General features: G+C 37.6%; 1 protein-coding gene across 14 annotated transcripts in view; it reads left to right on the plus strand.

Annotated features, from left to right (window-relative positions):
- The window catches only part of adgrb3 (adhesion G protein-coupled receptor B3), a 111,012-nt gene that overhangs the window by 68,507 nt on the left and 18,765 nt on the right, over positions 1-23,740 (plus strand). For 7 of the 14 annotated variants that reach the window (XM_023963024.2, XM_023963027.2, XM_023963026.2 and 4 more), the window contains 8 exons: positions 158-352; positions 2,072-2,140; positions 5,869-5,977; positions 11,313-11,459; positions 13,016-13,091; positions 15,632-15,746; positions 16,565-16,608; positions 23,613-23,739. In XM_023963024.2, coding sequence (XP_023818792.1) covers positions 158-352; positions 2,072-2,140; positions 5,869-5,977; positions 11,313-11,459; positions 13,016-13,091; positions 15,632-15,746; positions 16,565-16,608; positions 23,613-23,739 — 882 coding nt within the window. Of the gene's footprint in view, positions 1-154; positions 353-2,071; positions 2,141-5,868; positions 5,978-11,312; positions 11,460-13,015; positions 13,092-15,631; positions 15,747-16,564; positions 16,609-23,612; position 23,740 lie in introns of all 14 variants that reach the window. The other 7 variants (XM_078932376.1, XM_078932375.1, XM_078932377.1 and 4 more) reach the window with 2 other exon arrangements.

Raw genomic sequence — 23,740 nt, forward strand, 5'->3', positions numbered from 1 at the left:
TATAAGTGTCGTATAAAGGACCTTAGAGAGTAGAGTCTTTCTTCCTGATTTATTCGCGCTCCATTGACTCCAAATGTCTGGCTTTGCATGCTGTGAGGAAGAAAAAATTGTCAGAGGACACCGATACCCCAAGTTCTGTCTTCTCCTGTTCTTGGAGGTTCAGGGCCACCTTGCGAAGGGCCAGAGGATGCTGGCAGGGGACGGCATGTCGCAGGTCACCAAAAACCTGCTGGATCTCACACAGAGGAAGAACTTCTACGCGGGAGACCTGCTATCATCAGTGGAGATTCTTCGCAATGTGACAGAGACCTTTAAAAGAGCAAGCTACGAGCCATCATCTGATGACGTTCAAGTAGGTAGACATAGTTGCTCACAGACAATTATATAAAATTATGCATATATGATAAAATGTAACTTTTATCTCTGTAAAGTGAAACATTTTTTCATGTCACAGCAGTATAGTAAAAGCTGACAAACAGCAATGATTTTATCATAGCAATAAATCTTGATGGATCCTGAGCTGCTTCATCTCATCGTGTTGAGGTTAACTGCAGTCTGATCCTCTCTATGTCAATAGGATGATGGAGAGAGATTAGAGTTTGATGTCCACCTCCATCTCCAAAAAGACAATTTATGGCCTCAAAGCTTTCCCATTTTCAAGAACGCCTCTTCGTGGCCTTCATAAAGTGAGGCTACTTGAATAACAGTTTTTTGTAAAACCAGAAATTTAGCCTTTTTTTCAATAAAATTAGAAAAGAAAACTAAATAGTGGCGATAAGTAGTCTCTTTTAACATAAAATAGATTTTGAAAACTTTAGCTGCTTATCGGCTTGACTCTTTGTGCGTCATTGTAAATTTTTCCTTTTAGACTGTCAGCCTTGATATTATGTTTTTTATGTCCTACTAAGATGTGAGGAATAGAAGTAAAGTGGGTAGAGGTAGAGGGGTATGTCCAGCATATATTTTCAGTAAAATATGCTTTTCTTTACACAGCCATTCATGATATTATTAGCTGTCTAAGAAGCTTTATAGTTTGTTGTAAGAGTTAAAATCTCCCAATTGTTTTTTTTCTTAAATTAAAAAAAAAAACTAAAAAATTAAACAAACCTACCTTTAGGACATACAAAGGTTTGGTAGCAAACATGTCATTATTTATGTTTTTTTTAGCTGAATTTTGATTTTTCTGATGATGTTATGCACTAAAGAAGCTTTTATGAATCTAAAACTCGTTTGCAATTCAGTGTAGAAATATTTATTTGGTTGTATACACATTCATCAACTGCTTCCACCAGCTGAAAGGTGTTTGGTCCTTCTAATAATCCGTGGAAATGAAACTCAAATGTGCTGGCATGGGCGAGGAGCCTGGCCCCATCCAGCCATTTTCTCTGCCATAGAAAATCTATGAGACGAGGGGAGCATCCTGTCTCTGGTTATTAGGCGAGCTCTATAGTGTGTGTGGGCAGGCAGAGGAGCAGTCAGCCAGCCCAACCCCTCTGTGTGCCTGTGCGCTAATGCAGTGTTAAAGTGGGCACATTACCACCAGAGGGAGCATAAGCATTCAAGTAGAAAACAAGATAGCCTGTGTCAAGAGAGAAAGCCACTCCCTCAGGCTCAATGACGACCAGACAAAATAACAGGCCTAAAGATCAGACAGGGATCCCATTACCTTTAGAGGCACCCCCCTCAAAAGCAGCCCCTTCTTTCCAGAGCTGCTTACTTCTTTTTCTCTTGTTGCAGCATGTGTTTGTGCAGCAGCAGTGAATTTGTGCAGAAACTTTCTGGAAATTTTAAGTTTTACTTCTTATCACAATGAAGACACAGCTCGTCTACATTTGTTTACCACCAGGAATCCAGCAGCACACTTCCAGAGCTATGGAAACCCAGCAGGAACTGTCATCATCCCCTTATTTGAATCCATGTGTTAGTGCATTCACAAATGTCAGTGTATTATCCAGAACGGCTCATCTTCAGAGCATGGTGCTAATGTTGTGATTCAAAAAGAAATTGCTGCAGTGCCTGCAATACTTGTGTGTGGGTGTTTTATGTAGTTTCCTTTTCATCATTTCTACAGAATTTTTTCCAAATCATCAGCAACCTCTTGGAGGAGGAAAATAAGGAGAAATGGGAGGATGCACAGAAGGTAAGCATGTGGCTGGGCACCGAATAATTCAGATTTCTGCATGAATGCTGTTTGCTTCCAAACTCTTCTCAGACCTTGTTTGCACTAACTCCATCTGAATAGCAGATATAAAGGGATGTCAGGGCCATTTCGGGATAATGTTACACTCCCACGTATCATTTTGGGGTTGTTTAGCAGGTGTGACAACTGGCCTCATTTAAAAAAAAACACTACCTCAGACCTCCACTTGGTGGCAGCAGCACTGCCACATAAACAGTTGAGCCATTACAGTTTAAGTAGTTTCTCACTTCTTTGAACAAGTTGCAATTGCTTTGGTACATCCATGCAAATGATTATGTACAATTCTCTGCTCTTTGCTACATTATCGATTGTTTATGTCATGTTGATCAAAATGTGTTATATAATTCACTGTGCAAGAGTCTTACTCCTCAAAACACCTAGTCATTAGTTCATCGTATAAGTCATTAACTGCAAAATGGTTGACCAAGTTGTCATTATGTGACAAACATATTTCGCTGCGTTGCAAGAGAGGATGTTCGCTGTGATGTGGATGAGAATTTGTCGCCTAACATACAGGAATGACAAGAGGTGTAGGAAGACCACACCAATTCCTACTGCACTGCCTGTACTTATGTACAGAATATTGTCCTATCTCCCTTTGTGTTACTGTTTGCAGTGGGTTTTCTCTATGTTGGTATGACATGGTCTGTCAACAAATTACAATATGAACAATAAAAGTGTAAATAGGAATCTTGTCCAGTCTCTTGCAATCAAACAAAAAAGGTGTAAATTACATTTTACAATAATTGTCATCAAAACTTTAGCCATAGTTTACATCAGAACCTCCCTCTAAAGTACACAGTTATATTGACAACATGACTAAGTCATTTGACTGTCTTGTTCGTAGACAATGACACAAGGACTTGACATTCTGATGGCACTAACATGTTCAATGACAGAAAGACTTAGTTTTGAGAGATGAACTAAAGATTTTGAGCAAGTTACAGGCTTTTGCAAGAAATCCATAGTGTTTTGCTGTTTGTACAAATTGTTTTGAGAAATGCACACACGTATTTGCAAACTTCAATTCTGATCTGAGAATTGTACTAAAGCGACTGAGAAAAACTGTAAAGCTATCAAGTCTCACTTCTCTTATGTGGACATTGTTTTATGACGTGTTTAAAACCTGAAATTAGTTGAATTTCAAAACGGACACAGTTGTTATGATGTTTAGTTGTTTATTCTAAAGTAGCTCATAAGAAAATGGCTTTTTTTCTGCAGCCTTGTCAAATCAAAAAGCATAATAAAAAACAGTTTTTATAAATGCACTAAGATAGATAGATAGATAGATAGATAGATAGATAGATAGATAGATAGATAGATAGATAGATAGATAGATAGATAGATAGATAGATAGATAGATAGATAGATAGATAGATAGATAGATAGATAGATAGATAGATAGATAGATAGATAGATAGATAGATAGATAGATAGATAGATAGATAGATAGATAGATAGATAGATAGATAGATAGATAGATAGATAGATAGATAGATAGATAGATAGATAGATAGATTGTACTGATGAAAGCTGGCTGCAGGCTATTTCCTCTGTTGGACACATCTCTCAGCTTGAGAGGTGGCAAGTCTCACTTTCAAAACTGCCACTGGTGTCTGAGGGAATGTGAACCCTGAAATCAAGCACATCCAGCCTCTGACAGGAATGCCATCTGTGATGACTGCAAGTCTACAAAGGGCATCTGCTCGCTTGTCACCTCCGCTGGCAAATTGACTTAAATTGGTTGTCACCTGCGCTGACATATGACTGAGGTGCTGCCTTAAAATAAGCCAGATCCATCACTGCCCCCTCTTTCATGTTCCTCCCTTTTTTTGGGCTCTGTATCTCTACAACTCACTTCAGATGCAATTGCAGGCCAACACAGACACTTCAAGCTTTGCTTTGACTGGCAGTCTTGGCTGTCTATGCAGGCAGTAATTAGGTGTTTACCTACTGCAGTTTCAGCTTGGCAGAAACCAGAGGTAGGGTGTCTGCGAGAAGAGCTCTCAAACAAGGGCTTTCGTCAGAGACGTATCAGAGAAATGCAGACGGGAAAGTGTTTTCTCTGTTCAAACACGCCGAGGGGGGACATTTAGTTGTTATTATGTATATCTGGTTTCATCATTGCACCATTTGGACACCAGAAAGGCGACGTCTGATTTCCGCAGACAAAGTTTGGGCTTCACAGTCGAGCGTTTTTCTCACTTGCTGGGTTTACTTGTATTAATGAGGCCAGCTTCCACAGCACCCACACACTGCATGCTGTGGATATTCAAACGCTCACATGAAACACCTCACTGTGAGCTTTTTACTGGCTCTAGATGTGGTTTTGTGCAGAGATCACTATATATTCACCTCCTGTCACTGTTACCATGGCAAGCAAAGGAAGAGCTCTGTCTACACAACCTCCACTGCAGCCATTTCCTTGTACTGCCTTCACATCTCATGGTTGCCATGGAGACCAGCAGAATGAGCATGACTGCACTCTGCGTCAGACATGCCGGAAGGGGCGATGTGCTCTTCCTCCCCCCTACCACTATGGCTTTCACTCTGCTGTGTCAGAGGCTCTCAACTTCAACATCACCTATTGCACAGCTTTGTAGCAGCACATGCAGAGACATGTGCCCACATATGCTTCACACGGTGCCACAGAGGAGGGAGATACCTGCCTCAGGTGTTTGTTGAATATCAACTCCAACTGGGGTGTTAATTGCTAAATGCCACTCAGAGGCTTTTTCTAATTGCTCAGCATCATCAACTTGTGCTCATATATTTAAAATCCTGCAATCAAATTTTCATGCTTTGGTACATTGATGTAGAGAGCTGCTTTGGTTTTGTCTCTGCTGCTAAAAATGTGAAAGGTGTGAAAAAATTGTCTGAATGATGCTCTTGTTGCATGTCTGCTTCAACACTGGGCCTCGATCTCACTGACAGACAGGGTGGTGGACCAATCCCACCAGAACAATTTGTTGGATTAGTGTGCCGTGATTTGTGAGACAAAGCTGACTGAACCAGCAGTGCCGCTGGTCACACCACAGAGCTGTCCAGAGTGCTGAATCCCTGCCTCTGCATTCTCTCTTGGAGTGCCATGTCTGTGAGCCGCACATGAACCGAAGCAATCGCCCTTAACTTGGCGGGGCATTTCAGAGGAGAAGCCAACCCGCCACGGTGTTGGCAAAGCTGACCACTGCAGCTCTGTAGCTTATGTCACATGGACGGTTCAGTCAGGGTGGCAGCAAAAATGTTATTAGCTTCTGCATCATCATCATTTTACATGTAAATGCTGTTGATCAGTAAAGAAAAAGCTGAATATTTAAATAGTAAAAGGCCAATCATAATTAGGGACATGGAAATGATCCCTGTCAAAAAAAAAGGTTTATATTTAATTAATATTCATATCAAATAGTGAGTTCAGTTTTTAAAATGATCTGGTATTACTATTTTTTCTCCTCTTTGGCTCAATTTGAATTGAATTTGTATTCTTATCGAGCACCTTTTGCTAAAGGTCTGAAACATAACTGTAATGAAAAGTCATCCCTTTTCCCTTTTTTAATCTTTTCTCCTCTCCTTCTGTCATTCTCTTCTTTCCCCCCCAACAAACCCACTGGCACATTTAAGAAATAATAGAAACATTGATAGTGTCCTTTTGTCCTTTTTATCTTCTCCAGATCTACCCGGGAGCAGTGGAGCTCATGCAGGTCATCGAGGATTTCATTCACATTGTTGGACTGGGCATGAAGGATTTCCATAATGCTTATCTGATGACCGGAAACTTGGGTAAGAATTGACCCTCTTTTCCTTCCAGCCCAGAGCTGCTCAGCCTTTCTGAACATTAATATCGACTTGAAATGGACGCCTCTCCTCTTCTGCCTCGCTATGTCATTTTTCACGCCATCGTTAACTTTAGATAAATGCTGTATGGGTCAAAGGTATTGAGTCCATGGAGTGGAGGTACGGTAAGAGCTACAATGCTGCAAATCAATTAGGCTTATTAGAACTTATTTTGTCCTACATTTCTTAAAAAAATATATATACCGTTTTTTATATATATATGTATTCCAAATTAGCTTAAGTGTGTTAGGTACAAATTAACCAACTTTTTGGGAGTTTTTACAGTTTTACTGGAAATAATTGGGAATTATCTTACATTGAAACTTTATGTATTTAACTGCTATTTTTGTATATTTATTTATTTCTAAAATGAACTGTATCTCTGACTGTAAATAAGAACTGGACTGATTGGCCCCTCCCCCCTCGTTTTTCAATCAGGTAGTGCCTGCTGGCACCACAAAGCCAAAATTCGATGGACTTCTATATAGAAATTAATAACTATTACTTACTAATTCTATTTGTCAGAATACCAATTTTTGCTTGTTTTATCAATTTATACAATATTATTAATAATTAATTTTAAAATTAACTATTGATATTAAATATACAATTATTTGAATGTTTTTATTGTTCATTTGTTTATTACTTTTATTAGTATGTTCAATTTTTCAATGTCAATTATATTTTCATTTTTTATTTCGTGTGCTTCCTCAGTTGGATCCTCTCCCTCTGGGTCAGCTGCTGTAGCTCTAAATGGGGGGGAGAGACCTGCATCGCCACCTAGTTATGGTGGGGCTGGTCCCCGCCTCTGATATTGCATTTTGGAGGGAATGCAGCTCTTCTAAGAGAGGGGAGGTCCCAAATATTGGCGTTACCAACAAACAACATTTTGTTTTCATGCTCAGCCTATTTCCTGTTCTCCCACTGTCTATCAACATCAGTTAGGGGGTGGGAGGTGTGAAAGATGTGGGAGGTTGTGTGTAGGTCTGGGGAAGGGGGGCTCCATTTTAACTTTCCTGCTTGTTTTTATATTATTTATTTTGTTTTGTTTTAATGCAAAGTACTTTGTGCTGTGTCTTTTTAGGATAAGTGCTATTTCAAAAAAGTTTGATTTTAATTTGACCACTCCTTAGCAGTTTGGAGGACTTGGGTACGGTGTTGGACAGTGCACCATATATAAGGAAACTGGACACTTAGTAACTTTTAGTTCAGAAATTCATGGTCAGTCTTTGAGAGTTTCTGATGAAACACAATACAACAGGAGATGAAATCAGTTCAGTGATTCTCTGCAGGTCTAATGAACATTTCTGCAACACTGAGCTTTGTCCAGATAATAGCTTCCCTTTTTTTTGTCTCTGGGGTCTGTAACTGGAACTGCAGTTATATTTCTTTTTCTGCGCGTTGCTGTGGCTGTAACCGGTGTCGCATAGCCTCTTGCAGGATCTGTGTTCTCAGTGGCATTTCATTTCTCACTCAGGCATAAATGGTGTCGCACTGGAATGAAATAAAAGAACTGCAGTCTTGTTTTATTCATGCAAGCGAATGTGCACACACGCTGTATAGCTTAAAGAGGGCGTTTTCCTCCTTGTATTCATTACAATAACTAATATTTGACCCACTTCCAGCAAACACTAACACTCCTAGGCTCTTTATGGTCTACAATTTCCATAACAATGAATAGGTAGCTACCAAGAATAGCATACCAAACATGCTTCAGTGAATGCACCCATTAAAATGCCATTTTGGAACAGCATGAGAGTCAAATTAACGGATAACAGATTTGGACTTGGAAATAAAGCTTGTCTGCTTTTTATAATGCCGTGAATTACAGACAACTTTTTGCAGATGTAAGGATAACTTTTTTTTTTACCTATGCTAGATTTCTTATATTTTTCTTAATATTGATTCCCAAAAGGTTTCTTTTATATTATTTTTTATGTTTTGATAAGTAGTAGGAGCCACTATATTGCTTTTGATAACAGTTTAAGTCAGGATAAAGCAAAGCTAAATGATATTGATATTTGTGTTTCTCTATTGATTGATTTTGAATTTAAGAAATTAAGGTTATAGCTGTTTAAAACACAATTTAAATGATTACATTTAAAAAAGTAATTTACTTAAAATCTCAATCATTTATTTATTAATTTATTTATTATTAGCCTAATGCAATCTCAATATGTTTATGAAAAACTGAAAATAATGTTATAGCCCTACCTTTATATGTTTATGTGAATTGTATCCGCCTTCATTAAAACTCAATAAAATTGTCCCCTTTTTTACTTTTACTTATCAAAGAATATTATAAACATCTGTGTATGCATATGTCAGTAACTATGTTCATTTTTTTTAAATTAGTATCTGTTTCGATTTATTTAACCAAAACACAATATCTTAGTCACCTATGGTTTCTCTGGAACAAAATCAGAGTAATAGAGTAATGAAGTAATGAGTGTTTCTGTAATCTAGTAATTGTAATTTAATTACCAAAATTTACTGTAATTGTAACTATTTGTTGCGTTACTCTGTTACTAACAAAAGTAATTAAACTACAGTAAGTCATTACTTTGTAATCCATTACCCCCGAACACCAGCCAAGGACATATTTTTTCTTGACAATAATCCCAAGACACACAAGAAACCGAACATCGCCAGCATCCAAACTCTTGATACTCGTGTCTATTTTTTGTAATAGTTGCGGGTCAAAAACCTTAAGTTGCAGCTGTTTTTTTTTGGTTTAAAGTTGCAAGATGTCGTTTTTACCTATAGGGGGATGTGCGCATTTAAAAAAAAAAAAAACCTTTTTTTCTCCAGTTTATCAAAATGCATTTTATGTGATCTCACAAAAAACTGTTATAAAAACGAATGTGTCCTGATGATTCCTTTTCAAGAGGGTTTTGTTTGTTACTTTATACAAACAAAGTTTGAATGTGAATGTTTTTATTTTTTTTTGCATTCCTGCAATTTGAATGGAGAGTTGATAGCCAGCATCAGTTCCTTCACTTCCAACCAGAGTGATCATGAGGTCCTTTTGATTAAAGGAATGGAAACTTTTGTAGATTCCTCACTGAAAGCCAAGTGTGGAGTAACTGGCAGAGGAAGCTATTGCAGCATCGTTTTGGTCATGAATTTATGGCAGCCTTGTGACACTCAGATAAATAGTGTCTGTCACTGTTGTTTCGTCCTCCGTCCTGATACTTTTAGTCAAATACTCTTGATTGCAAAAAGCTCTCCAGTCCTGCTCTGCATCCTCTCCCCTCACAAGGACAAGCCTGGGACACGGTAGAACATGGATAAACAGTTAGGATAGATTTTTTTTCTCCTTGTTTCCTGTGAGACCGACTATGTTGGAGAAGATTTCAGCATTATTAGGGATCAGTTTTTATTTTGTGACTATTAAGATTCAAATGCTTTTTCTGTTTTTTTTGCTAAAATTTAGATTTGTCTATTTATCACTGCAAAAACTACATCTTAAGAAAGTAGGAAAAGAATGTTTATTCCTTGCAAGAAAAATATCAAGACACAGTTTTTAAATAGCAAAAAAACTTTTTAAAAGTTGTTTTTGTTTTAAATAGGTATTCTTGGTAAAACCATTTTTCTTACCCCTTTGGTAAGATTTACTTTTCTATTTTAAAAAAAATCGGCCACTAGGGTAAGAATTTGACTTATTTCTAAGGGGCCTGTTTTTGCAGTATACTAGTTAATAAAACTAAGAAAATCTTGATTCGAAGTTCACTAATTTCCTTTGTGTAAAAAGAAGCTTAAAGAATCCTTGTTGTGGTCTGAATCAGCATTCAGACACATCGCTTGTCTTGATGATTGCTTTTTCTTTGTGCCAAGCCCCATCAGGCAGATGCAAAGGCCCATTTACCTGCAGAATTACCCAGAAGTCTGAGAGACAGCCCTCTCAGCACCCTGTTGTTATTCACGGTGTGCCCTGTGACTAAAACTTCAAACCCAAATAAACAAGCACTTACCACTGCTGCTCCTAACATCTGCTATAGCGAACAGGCCCCTCAGCATACGACAGGTCTTGTGGTGCTTTGCGGTTTAACGCTCAGCTCCGGTTCATCCCAGCCAACCACCAAGCACACCTTCACTGTCACTGATATCACACAACCATGGACTCACGCTAGGATTGGAATTGTGCTTTTGGCACAACACAAAGAACAATGGAGCATTTGCATCAATGGCTGGATTAGCCTCAGGTTTACCCTCGCGTCAGCCTCATTTGACTGGGGCTGATTGTGAAACCAGAAAGAGAAACGTGAAGCTTTGTTCTCCTCTGCTGATGTCTTTTTCTCAGTTATTTTTACTGACATTGTCTTTGTTTATAGACTGACCTTTTATGGCGCCTCAGCAGGGATATGGAAAAAAAAGAGTGATTAGAGGAGTTAACCGTCTAAGAGGTTTCGGATTAAAAAAAACTGAAAAGGCACAGTTCTGTTTTATTATTTAAATGGATTGTTGTTTTACATTCCAGTCATATTACACTTTTACAAGATTTTCATACATACAATTTGAACTGTATGTGTTTTGCTTTTATTAGAGCATAAAATATGAAACTGCCTGCCTTGTAACAGTTTGCATTTTAAGGCATATTTAAGCCAAGAATCAATGCTTGTTTCATTTAGATAAAATCTATGTCCTTTTTCCCCCCATTGTTTACATTATTGTTAGCCAGAATCAAACTTTACTTTTTCACCAGAAAATGATAGGAAGACACAAAAGCAGAGAATAACATCCCACAGTACCATCCATTAATGTTAGTTTTAAAATTCTACATTTTGGAGGTACTGCAGGGTTCCGCTTTTGCTTGTATTTTGACTGAACATTTTGTGTTTTAATGTAAAGTTGAAGGATCGTCTCCAACTCTTTGAGCCACAAAAGTTTGAGTTGTTTTTTTAAAGGCTCAGCACTGGTAATGTAAAACCCGAGGGCAGAAAAGTGCAGTCGCGTTCACCAGCAGGTGATGCATCAAGGAGGCTTGAACAGTCGAACTCTCACAGAGCTATTTCTTCTATATGACACCAGATGCAGTTTGACTTTGTTAGAGGTAGAGCGACCAAGCAGAGAGGCTGCATTTCATTTCAGTGTGTGGAGCGACTTTTCTTTTACACAGTAGAAACAACTCTCTGTGTCTGTAGTCAGTATATTATAAATGAGAGCAGTGCATGAGATGGGTATTCTATCTCATCAAGTCGGCCTCTAAACCTGCAGAAACTCTGGGGCCCATTCCTAATCTGTGTGTCTCCGTGCCTCTGTGTTTGTGTGATTGCTGCAGTGGCCAGCATCCAGAGACTTCCAGCTGTGTCTGTGATGACTGACATCAACTTCCCCATGAAAGGTCGTAAAGGCATGGTTGACTGGGCCAGGAACTCAGAAGATAAAGTGGTCATCCCAAAGGGCCTCTTTATTTCCCAGTCAGCAGGTAGGTGACTGAACATAAACAGCAGAAAACAGATCCATGCGACCTGCAGCCCACTGCATCTTTCTGCAGGACGCACGGCTTCCTAAACGGTCTACAAGTGTAAACCTCATTTGTCTCTATTAGGAATTTGCTGTTTACGTTAAAATCATTTTGAATACCTTATGCTGAAAGCAGAAATCCGCAGAAGTCCAGTGACTTGAGTCAAACGGATGTGTCTGCATTGAAGACTTTCTTGCAGACACATTAGTCTTCTGTGGAAGGTTTTCTTATTGTTTGATGCTACTCCAGCTCATGGTTGGAGTAAATAACTTTGAAAAGATGACAATTTGCTTGACTGTGTTTGTTCAGTTATATTAGCGTCAGCTGAGTGTTTTTCTCAGCTTTTTAAACACTGGTTGCCACTCTATCGGCAAATTCGGAGCCAGCTTTCTCAAACTAATCAGTTTAATCTGGAATATATCAAAGATAACAAAACAAGGGGTTGATGAGGAATCTGTGCTACATTTTGCACAAGTGCTGCTGCAGTTTGAAATAGCGTAAGAGCTAACTCTGCCAATGAAACATTTGTCTTTTTTTTGTCTTTTATCCTTTTTTGTTTCGAATTTGTTTTTGTTTTTTTGTTTCTGCATGTTTGTGTTGTAGAGGGTGTACACTAGATAAAGAGGTGGCATAGAAATAAGAGAAGAACTATAATCTTGAAAAAGAAAATTAGTAGAAAGTAGTAAAAAATGTGTCCATGTAGCAAGTCAATGTTACTTAAATCTTTTAGTAAAGAAATCCAAATTTAGAAACAAGGAGTTTAAAGCAAGCTTTCAAAAAGGGACAAATATGCTTAAAATACTACTATTAGATACATTTACTTCCAATTTAATGTAATACAGTCCAATTAGAATTTGTCTTCCTATTTCCAAGGAAATACTTTTATATTATTTGGTATTTTTTACGTTTTTATTCACTTAATTGTTGTTCATTTTGAAGACAGTCGCAAAAACCAGATTAATAAATGAATCACTTATTACACTCATGTTCAAGTACAGGCTGGTCCGTTTTAAAAAATCCTCATAAAATTTAAGACTAGTACTTCCTTTGAGAACATATTTTTACATTTTGAATGCCAAAATAATGAAAATGGATCAAAGTTTAACTTTGTCACCAGTAACTTTAAATCACCATCCTCAAAATTGAACCAAAAAGTCAAACGAAGCAAAAAGAGTTTTTTTGAGTCTTAAATAAAGTTTTTCTCCTGTCAATAGTGTAAAGCAATAGTTTTCTTATTTCTAGATCATAGTTTGTAATGAGAAGAAAAGAAAAAAGAAAAGTGGGCTGATTTTAAGAAACCTTGTAAATGTTCAAAGCAAAGATAAGCTAAAACAACTGAAAACCTAGACAAGTATTTTAAATGTCTACAAATAACGGTTTCACATCTTTGCAAGTATCAAATAGTTTGCATTGCTGATAAGTTACCAAGTTAAGTTACTTTTTAAAACAAGAGATGTTTCACACACAAAAAAACGAACATTTACTACTCCCAATTAACACTCAGCTTCTTCTTTTAGATATGGAAGGCTCCCCTGTTTTCATTTTGGGTACTGTTCTCTACAAGACCCTCGGACTCATGCTGCCATCACCAAAGTAAGAGGAACATTTCTCGTTGTGTGTGTGTATATGTGTGTTTTCTTTCTGTCTGCTGGCAAGGAGAAATTTGAGACAGATTTAATCCTTTGGAAGGACCAAGGTGTCAGTATTTATTCATAGCAGTAGATCAAGTCTGAACAAACAGCCTGTGCCTCTCGCCTAGGTGACCCTGTAACGTTTCACTTCACAGACAAGAAATTAAGTTCTAATCAATTAGAATTCATCTTGTTTTGTCCTTCTTGGAAGAAAAAAAAATGAGAGGTTTACTCTAATTTTAGAAGTTTAACAAACTCACTGCAGCGTGGAGCGTGCAGTTAATTAGGGATGACATTTAGTGTCTGGAAAAGCTGTGGGAAGGCCCAAAGAAACACCTGGTGTCAGCTACAAGTCAACACGTCCCTGGCACCAGCATCCAAGGACAGAGCGGTCATTCTGGGACAGGCCAGGCCAGCTGTCGCAGGTGGAGTGCCTCCACGCATGTGTGGAAACATAACTGGACATTAAAGCTCATTCTCCTCAGACTGTCTTGGGGATAAGATGATCAAGTGGAAACTATCAATGATTTCCCATTTGCTAGATTTTAAGTCTCTGACATAAAAAAAGCGTTTCTTACCACTAAATGTCAAAAGTCTGTAAGTGTATTCTGAGTGGGGCAATTTAGTCTAATGAGTTCCATTTGAACAAAGTGTAAAGCTGACTCCTCCCAGAGAAAAAAAGCTGGATAAAAAATATTCAGCTCAAACAGTGCAGAGATAAAAAGGAGCCTGCTGCAGTCTTTCCACTTCTCTTTTTCTTTTTTCTTAAAATCTACATTTAGGCTTTTTTGTGAAATACTAATGAAGCTTTAGCGCAAGACAATGATTTAGATTTAAAAGCTTTGGATAGAGGGGAAAAAAAACACCTTTAATGCACTGCAATTTTTTTAGGTTCATTAAGGATCTGGAAAAGAAAATGTTTCTAGAAAATGCTCACTCATTCACCTTAAATCGAAATAAATTTTATAGAATGGCATTTTCCAACTTTAACATCTAAGTAGAAGCTTCGTGTTAACCCCACGTTGTTTGCATTGCAATTCAGAGGGCAACTTCAATCAGGTCTTTTTCCTATGTTGGCAAGAAAAAGTCAGTATTAAGTAAATATTTATTACAATTTTAACTTCTAAGCTAAGGCTGGGTAATAAATCGATGTATCACTTAGTTTGAATTCACAATTTAAGAAGATTAATTTGAGAAAAATGTGAATTTATTTTTTCCAAGCACCCTGCTCTGTTGGGCTTCCGTTGTTCAGAGTAAGGTCAGCCCACCTGTATTTCGCAACACACAGACGTGAAAATGGTTACTAGCAAAGAAGAGCTTGATCCTAAAAAAAGAACAGTTTCTTCAGTTATATGGAAATGGTTCGGTTTCGAAACTTCAGAAAAATCTGTTTGAAGGCGGTTGCAACCAAAAGTGTGAATGTGACAAATATGTAACGATACCTAAAGCAGCGGCGCTCTGTCCAGTGGGAGAAGTGCTGATATTAACGTTACAGAATACACTTACATCTCATTAAACATGAGATGCTCAAGCTACCAGCAGCTCACAAATCACCCGCCAACATTGTTTCACTAACAGTTTTTTACAGCTTGTATTTAGTTGCACTTTGATTTCAGATCAACTCTCACAGGAGATGTTAGCATAAAAGAGTGTATATTAAATAGATTCTGTCATTGTAATGTTTTTTAAGAAAATAAAGGAAGGGAGAAAAAAATCGATTAAAATTGGAAATTGAAGTTGGTGTAAAGAAACTGATTCCATTTGAGGCCATATCGCCCAGCCCTACTCAGACATATTGGAAAATGTAATCATATTATGTATTATATGTTAAAAAAAAGCAAAAAATGTACTAACAACAGTGTACACTGGGGATGACTATTAAAATGCAATATTTTTAAAGTAATTTCATGAATAGACAATGCTGCCGTCTAGTCCGGCCTTCGCAGATTCAGATGGTTCAGGACGTCCAAAACTGAATTGTGCAATTTGGGAAATGAAAATTCACACGAGTCTGCATGAATTTTTACACCTTTTGCAGAAGGGGAGAGGTACAAACACGGCCAGTGAGACTGTCTCTCTCTTCAAGACGGAAAAATCTTTTTTTATTTTCCAGCAAGGCAAAATGTAAACATGCAAAATACGTCATTAGACTCTGTGTTTTTGTATAGTCTGCATTGCAGGTGCCGTGGTCACATAAACACTTCGGCACAGAAAGAAAACAGACCAGAAGTCACAGACAGTCCTGTTGCTGACCTCAGCACAATACTTATCTGGTAGTGCAGGCAGAAAAGAAGCATATTTCACAATACAATATTCATGCATTTATAAAATCCATTGAATGCATAATCAAAAGAGCATAAAAATATGATGAAACCCCTGTTCACTTCCACAATAACATGTAAAGAGTAACGTGGATCTGTAAGCAGAATATTTTTGCAGCAAGTAAAAAAAGAAGTTTGATGTTTTTTTTTTGTTTTAACAATCTGTGTTTTTTTTTTTCAGGAACCACACAGTTGTGAACTCAAAGGTTATTGCGGTGACTGTGAGGCCGGAGCCTAAGACAACGGAGTCTCACCTAGAAATTGAATTGGCTCATATGGCCAACGTAAGCAGCAAAGTAAGTCATAAAAGCTAAAGCTTCACAAACAGTTCATTACTACGAGGACAGCATGTCATAGATCTACGGAGGTTTTTATTGATTTGTATATTTATTTTGGCTCACTACTTTTCCTGAAAAAGGCATTGAAAAAACTTCAATGGTGCTTAAAGACCCACTCTGATGAATGTTAGGTTTTTAGTGTTTCCAACATTTTCTGGTACCATTTTTCTGATGATGGAGGACATATATAAAGACGGTTAAACTCAAAATAGCATTTCTGAGTATTTTTTTTTCAAATTGTTGTAAATCAGGAGCAGACAAAAAAAAATGCAGTTTAAAAAGGATTTTATTTTTTTCTTAGAAAATACTATTGTCGGGCCACAAGCTCCCAGCTCCAGTCCATTGTGACACGTCCACTTGTAGACGATCCAACATTGCTCCCTATTTTTGTTCCACCAATAATGTTACTTTGGGGGGTTTGAAGGGCGGTAAGCTAGCAGGACAGCATGTAAACAGAGAGCTCTCAGTTATGGAGGGTGGGAAGGGGGGCAGGATTGCACCATAACAACAGTCCTGCCCACAACTTAGAGGCAAATTTCTACTTTCACTCTGCAGAAACAATGTCCTAGAAACCACATTTTTGATGTTTTTGTTGCTAAAACTGGCATAATCATAATTAAAAGACCGCTGGGAACACTTTTCAAATAGCTCAGAAGATGATCGGAGTGGGTCTTTAATGATTCATACTTTATAAGTTATATTACAGAATTACAACACATGATGATGTAAGTAATAACCATTCGTCATAATATTTTATGTTTATTCCTACACTCTAGGGAACCGTAAAACCATACTGTGCACTATGGGACACCACCATAACGTAAGTAGGCATGCATTTTCAATAATATAACATTCATTTTCTGTCTTATTGGGTTTGCTTTCTGCTTAAAGTAAAGACTCCTGTAATTAGCTCATGTCTCTGCGTCCGTGTCGGTGAGGCTGCAAAGCAACCGTTTCCTGTGTAGTGAATCCCATCCTGATTACATCAAGATTTTTATTATTAGTCACACATGAGTCACAGACACCTCTGTAAAATCACTACACAAAATTATTTGTTTTGTTCTTTACTGATGACAAATTATTTTATGACTGGAAATAGACTATTACATTGAAAATCCATGAGCAGAGATTAAAAATACACATTTGACAAGACACTGTGAGGAAAAGAGGAGATAAATAATAAGTTTGTGGTTTGATAGAATCGTAGGCACAGATGCTTTAAAAAAGAATTGCCAACAAAGTCTAAAAATATAATTATGATATATTTATATGCACTATTTATACACCTAATTAATACTGCTTCTGAAGCTTTAGTTGGCTGTGCTTTATTTAGGGTTGCATGTGTTTGTATGTTAGTGTTTTTGGACAAAGTGGTGACGTCTTGCTTGCTGCTGATTTGTTTTTGTGCCTCTGCAGGCTGCAATGTTCTTGTGTCCCTGCTGCTTGATAACACGTTTTGGGATGACACTGGGTTGCTTGATAACACCACAGTTGTTGAATTATCAGAAACTTTTCTTGCCATTATGTCGCATTTTACTGTCAAAGCAGAAAAGCAAGTCCATTCTTTCCATGTAAAGCAATGAGGTTTAATGCAGCTTTTCCCACAGAACTGTAGGGTTTCACATCTGTGGGCTGGCCTGCTGGGAACCGCACAGCTGAAAGGTGGAGACATTTTGGTGGAGCGTTGGGGGAGAATCGGTTATGGGGGGATGCACAGACTGATAAATTCAAGTGTTCAACTGCAGGACCATAAAAGCCGATTGTGTTACTATCAAACCGGAACTATGACTTATTCAGAGAACGGGATGAACGGACAAAGAGGCTTCAGTACATCGGAAACTGAAAACTTTTTGTTCTTGCAGAGACTAATTTGTTTGTAAAACTAAAAAATTGATTTATCTCTCTTTTTCTTCCATGACAAGGCATCCCAGTGTGGCAGTAAAGTACAGTTGTTTGCTCAGAAACTAAGACTTTTTTTTTGGCATACTGTATTTTGAGGGAAGTTGCACTCGTGAAATATTTCAGATTTTAGTTTCTTTTTTGTAAGAAATAAAAAAATAATAATCAGAGCAGAATGGTGGTGTTAAGTGGATTGTGAAGACTGTTGATTTTAAATGGCATGTGAACTATGCATGCCATTGCTGCCATGGTAATGTTTGAGGACATCTTGTCTATTTCTGAACAGCAAAGACAGAATTAGGGCACCAGCAGACCCAGTGTTTAATATCATCATCCTTTCCGATCCACTCTTGTTTTTTTAATCAGCTCTCTGCCAAACTACTTCATGGGATTATTAACATCTTTATTGAGAACATTTGGCTCTTTCTATTCGACAATAGCAACCACTTAGATTTGTTCAAGAAGTAATGGACCATCTGTCCGACGTGTTGGTCATAAACAGATGATAGTGCTTCTTTTCACAATTAACAGAGTGAACATGATTGTGAGTAAAGGACTGTGGTGCATTGCGAGAGCACTGGAAAACTGAGCTGATTAATTTTCTATCAAATCAATAAAGAAACACTGCATTTTGGACAGTTCTTATGATTAATATTTCATCAAATAAATGGACAAAAAGGTTTGAATATAAATTATGTAAGAGAAATTGAGATGCATTAATATGTAAAATAAAATATGCAGAAACTGTTTATTTCAAGGACGGAAAAATTATATAATAATTCTCGTTTATGTTGAATGTGTCATTGAAAACATGTTGAACATTATATCAGAGCATCTTGCATTGATCATAAGTGCTGTGAAAAAGTAATTTGATCATAAATGATAAATTACAAATGTAGTATTCATTATTCTCTTCATAGACATGCTAAGCACAATAAAAAATACAAAAAAAAGACAAGGGAGTCTATACTTTGTTTACTAAAATAAAAGCCTAATTTAAGTCTATCTTTTTTTTCCAAAACACCTCCTTCAGCAGTTTTCATTTAAGTTGCGCTAATCATGGCATACATTAAATGTTACTATGATTACTGTACTTTCTGAGGAGCCACGGCTCATTAATCATTTATATAAGGAGGGTTGAGAGCATCTGTCACAGTTTCAGGTTCTACAAACATCTGGAGATCCTGGATTTGAGCCAACCAACACTGCATGCATGCATGCTGCAAACATAAAACAGCAGGAAGGGAAAGTTCCCGCTCCTCAGAAACTCGCACCTCAGCTTCAGATTGATGGTGTTGGACGTTAAACTTGCAACTAAAAACTTTGGGGAATTAGATTTACTGTCAAAGTACAATTAGTTGCAAAATGAGGTTTAATTCATAGTATGGATATTTTCAGGTGCAAAAGTGGTGCTGAATGTAAAACAAGTAGTGACTATAAGGTTTACTTGTGAAGGAAAAAAATCAGTACAAATGATTAGTTAGAAATGATTATAAATGTAATCATTCAAAAGCAACTAAACTTAATTATTGTAAGCATTTAAATGTTTCAATTTTTTCTTATGAAACTCAACAACAGTTAGATGAATATTTGTGTTAAAAAATAAAATCAGTTGTTATTCTATTGTTAAAGCAGCCCCAGTGGTCTTTTAATTTTTATTTCATTTTTAGCCAGAATAATTAAAAAAAAAGACAAATGTGTTGTGTTCTTGGACACAGTTTCTGCAGAGCGACAGTAATTCATTAGAAATTTGCTTCTGAGTTTTGGGCGGGGCTGTTGGTGCAGAGCAGCCCGGTCCCCTCTCCCCATTGCCGAGAGCACTTTGTTTACACTCTCTCGCCCTAGCTTAAAGCCCCTCACACCCCCAATCTAACATTACCAGTTTAACAAAAGTTACAAGCAATATCGTAGCTATCCAGCTAGCTATCCAGGAATCTGACTCAAAATGGTACAGTTTTGAGTCAGATTCCAGCTGAGACGAGGAAAACAAGGACGTACATGGATCTATTAGTCTGCAAGTGGTTGCATCAGAATGGAACGGGGGAGGGAGCTTGTGATGTATTTCCTGTCCCAAATACACTTCTTTTTGTCTGCTCCGGATTCACAATGATTTGAATAAGACAAAAAAAGGTTTTAGCTCAATTTTCTTCCTGCATCACAGTTTGTGAGACATCAGTCTAGATTTATTTCAGGTAAAACAAAAAATGCAAACCAATAATAAAAAACAAAAAAAAGAAAAAAAATAATCAAAGAAAGGCTTCTGTGAGACTGAACTCTAAAATACAGGTTTGAAAAGGTAGTAAGGCAGAAGCCAAAACTTATTTGAGTCTATCCCTTTATCTACTTTTCACATATCAGACAATCATATTCCACACAATTCTATATATCATCAGCATCATTTTAATGCAGAAATAAAACACACATTGTCAAGCATTTCAAAGAGTGATGGAATCATTTGCCAACATAAAATGTCTGGCATGCCTGCTGTTGTGTGTCAGTTTTTGTTAGAATATATATGAAAATGCCTGAAGTGTTGAGCCTGAGGCGCTCTTTAAGCCCCAACCGCAGCGTCCATATAATGTGATGTAGGCATGCACAGACTATAAACAAGATTTTGGGATGGCTGAAGTTAAGCAGCACACGTTGTGCCATTCCCATGACATTTGAGCACAATGTAGCATGACAGGATAGCAAACTAATCCATATAGTTTAGTAACTGAACTTATTTTTGGCTTAAAAAGCTAGATGATAGATCCTTTTTTACATGTATTTTTCCTATAATGTTTATTCCTTGCAGTTGTTTGTTGACTAAAAGGATCAAAACTCCACCATTGCACTTCCTAAGTATTACAGAGGGTACTTTGCAGTCATGAACCGCTAATCATCAGCTCTTGATGATCTGTATCATCAGCAGGTGTGCAGATCTCAACAGAAACAGTTTTGTCAGCTTCCTTCTGTAGAGCATCCAGGTGTTTGCTAAGACAATGCCAAGAGAAAAATGCATCAGCAGAGGTCTTAGAAAAAGAATTGCTGCTTTAGATCAATTTGTTAAGGCTTCCAGAACCCATTTCAAAACAATTTGCTGTTCACTTTCTACAGCGAGAAGGAGCTTGTTTATCCCAGTGTAACTTTGTTCAATACTCGGAGAAACTTACAAAGGATCCAAAAGCTAGATCCTCAGATCATGTAGGCCTAACTGAGCATGTTACTGACATTTCTAAATGTTAGCGTTCAACACAGCACAGTTAAAACACAGAATCCGTGGATTTGGTGCAAAAAATGCGGCTTGGGAAAGGTTTTTAATCAAAGAATACGAGCCATGGAACAACGACGGAGAGCAGGGGTGGGGTTTGGTCCCAGGGTCATGGAAACCAACCAAGGATGTTAGTCAAACAATGTTGCATCACTGGAGAAATAGTCATTTGGGCTTTTGACTAAACCGCAGATTTGTAAGACATGACAAGTAAGACAAGATCTGAAAAACATCAAAACTAAAAAGACAATGTCCAGAAAACAAAAGAGATAGGTTTTGGAATGGTCTACCCAAAGATAAGGTCCCAACACCTAAATGTACTGCTTGATTTGAAAATAATGTCATGTTTCATTGGTAATTTAATTTTCCTCAAACTAAGATCCAGTCTCATCACTTTTACATTAGATAACTCCAAAAAGTCTTGATATGACTAAAAAAAAAGGGTTAAATTCATCGTTAAATGTATAATTGCAGTTAAATCAACAAATTAAATAAAGTCCTTGTGCTTTGATTAACTTTCAAGTCAAGCTGATGTTAGCTTCTCTCCTAATACAAATAGGAAAGCAGCGATGTAACAAACTTGTAAAATATCTTTTTCTTACATGTTTTGATTAAAATCTGACATTACATCCTAACAGACAGAAAGATTGGTCAGCAAAGGGTATGTGATAAATGTCTTGCTATCTGTCTTACTTTGGTTAACATGAACACTGAGTCTTTCTCCTGGGAATAGCTTATATTTTAAGGCCACTAAGCTCTGATGGGGTCACACAACACATCAGAAGAGCCCTACAGAAATCCCATGTCAGCAGCCGTGCTGTCTGCTTTCCCCCCATGGCACAAACCATCTAAGCAAGCCAAAAAGTGACGAACAGAAGTATTTTAGGGACCAAGTCAACAGCAATTCTGAAAACACTTGGATATGACCATGTGGATTTAAATTGTGCATAAATGAAAGATAATGTTCCTTAAATTTTCATGAAGAGCTTATTTTTTCCCTTGTTTTTTGTTATTAATGTGTTTTTACCATCTTAAGCAGTTTTGACAAATTTAGTTATTTTTTTCTAAATTTCTTTTGTGTTCTAGTTGGGATGACTAATTAAAAGAAGCAACAAAAGGTTGAAATTGCTCATTTGTTGATTTTTGTTTATTTGTATTCAACATTCAAGCATTTAGACAAATGCGTTGCTGACAAAAGATATATGCAGGTCATTTAGGGGTTTTCTTTTCAATTCAGCTTGGATTAAGAACTTGGTGAAATGGTCACAACTCAGTTGGGAAAAGAGGCGGTGATGGAAATATACTGCATGGCTCATTTCTGGTTGTAATGCTGTGCACAGACAGCTGAGAGTCCAGACTGGTCCCTGTTCAAAAATCTGCAATTGGCTCCAAGGTTTATTCCAGGAATAATAAATATTGCTGCCATATTGATCAAATGACAAAGCGGGATTGCCTTGCACAGCACCGCTCACACAAATCAACAGGCTGCATGTGGCCTGCTGCCTTTAAATCAGCGGGCATGCATCTTGTTTCCGCTTTTATAGTGAGGGTGAGGAGGCTGGAAAGAGAATAGGCAGAAGAGTTTTAGCCCTTGAAACAACATGTTGAATACATTTTTTTTAATTTAGAAAAAGTATCTATTTATTATTTATGTATTTATTTATTTATTTATTTATTTATTTATTTATTTATTTATTTATTTATTTATTTATTTATTTATTTATTTATTTATTTATTTATTTATTTATTCATTTATTTAATAGAGAAAATCAATTGTGGAATAATTGTCTAAGGAATATTAAAGGGGCTGTTTAAATTCCCCTGATCATGGTTTGGAGTGGGGACTGGCTGCAACCATTTGCGCGGTCTCCGCGGGGTGGTGTGACTCCTGCAGGGATTTCTGTAAAGCTATTATCTCCACAAAGCGGTATCTTTGCTGAAGAAAGACTTTCAGAAAGACTCTCATTTCTTTACATATGTGGTCTGACGTGAAGTCAAGGAGCAGGTTGCACTAGAACGTGACTTTATTTATTTTTTTACTATCTGCAGCTCCCCCTCTCACAGCAGCAGAGAGGAACAGAGTATCAATCTGATGCTGTCCACCGTTTCCAGGGTGAAAAAAAGCCCGGAGGCGGCATTCAAAAAGCTGCTAATTAATTAAGGAAAATATTTTTTTAAATGACAACACGCTAAAAAAAAACAAAAAAATAGTAGCAGTCCTTTATAGTTTGGAATTTACCGGAATTGAAATCCTTCGCTGATTCAGGTAATCAAAGGTGCTTTTTTTCATTGTATTTCCTCAAGTAATCTATGAAAAAACAACGGCGATGTTTTGATAGCAGGAGATTAGATGGTATTTATCTGCGTATGGTGAATCAATCAGCACCGGTCTGCTTGGATAGCTCCGTGCATGCCCCCCTCCTCCTCCTCCTCCTCCTCTCATCCTCATCCTCCTCCTCCTCCGTGTCTCTGCCTCTCCATCCGCTCCTCCGAAATGCTGCTTGTAGCCTCTTCTCAGGAGCCTGTGTCGACTCTCCTGTTCGCTTTTTAACGCAAAAAAACAAACAAAAATCGACAGCTGACGAGCGGCTGAGGAGACTGAGCCGGAGCGATGTGGTCCGCATCTGTGCCGGGATTACAGCCCTAACTGCCTCTGCCTCCTCCCCCTGCAGGAACGATTCTTGGGGCGCCTGGTCCACAAAAGGATGCAAAACGGTGCTCACAGATGCATCCCACACAAAATGCTCGTGTGATCGCGTGTCTACCTTCGCCATTTTGGCTCAGCAACCAAGAGAAATAG

The sequence above is a fragment of the Oryzias latipes genome, chromosome 15 (genome assembly GCF_053564925.1).
Source record: "Oryzias latipes strain Hd-rR chromosome 15, Olatipes_Hd-rR_3.1".
NCBI classification, from domain to species: domain Eukaryota; kingdom Metazoa; phylum Chordata; class Actinopteri; order Beloniformes; family Adrianichthyidae; genus Oryzias; species Oryzias latipes.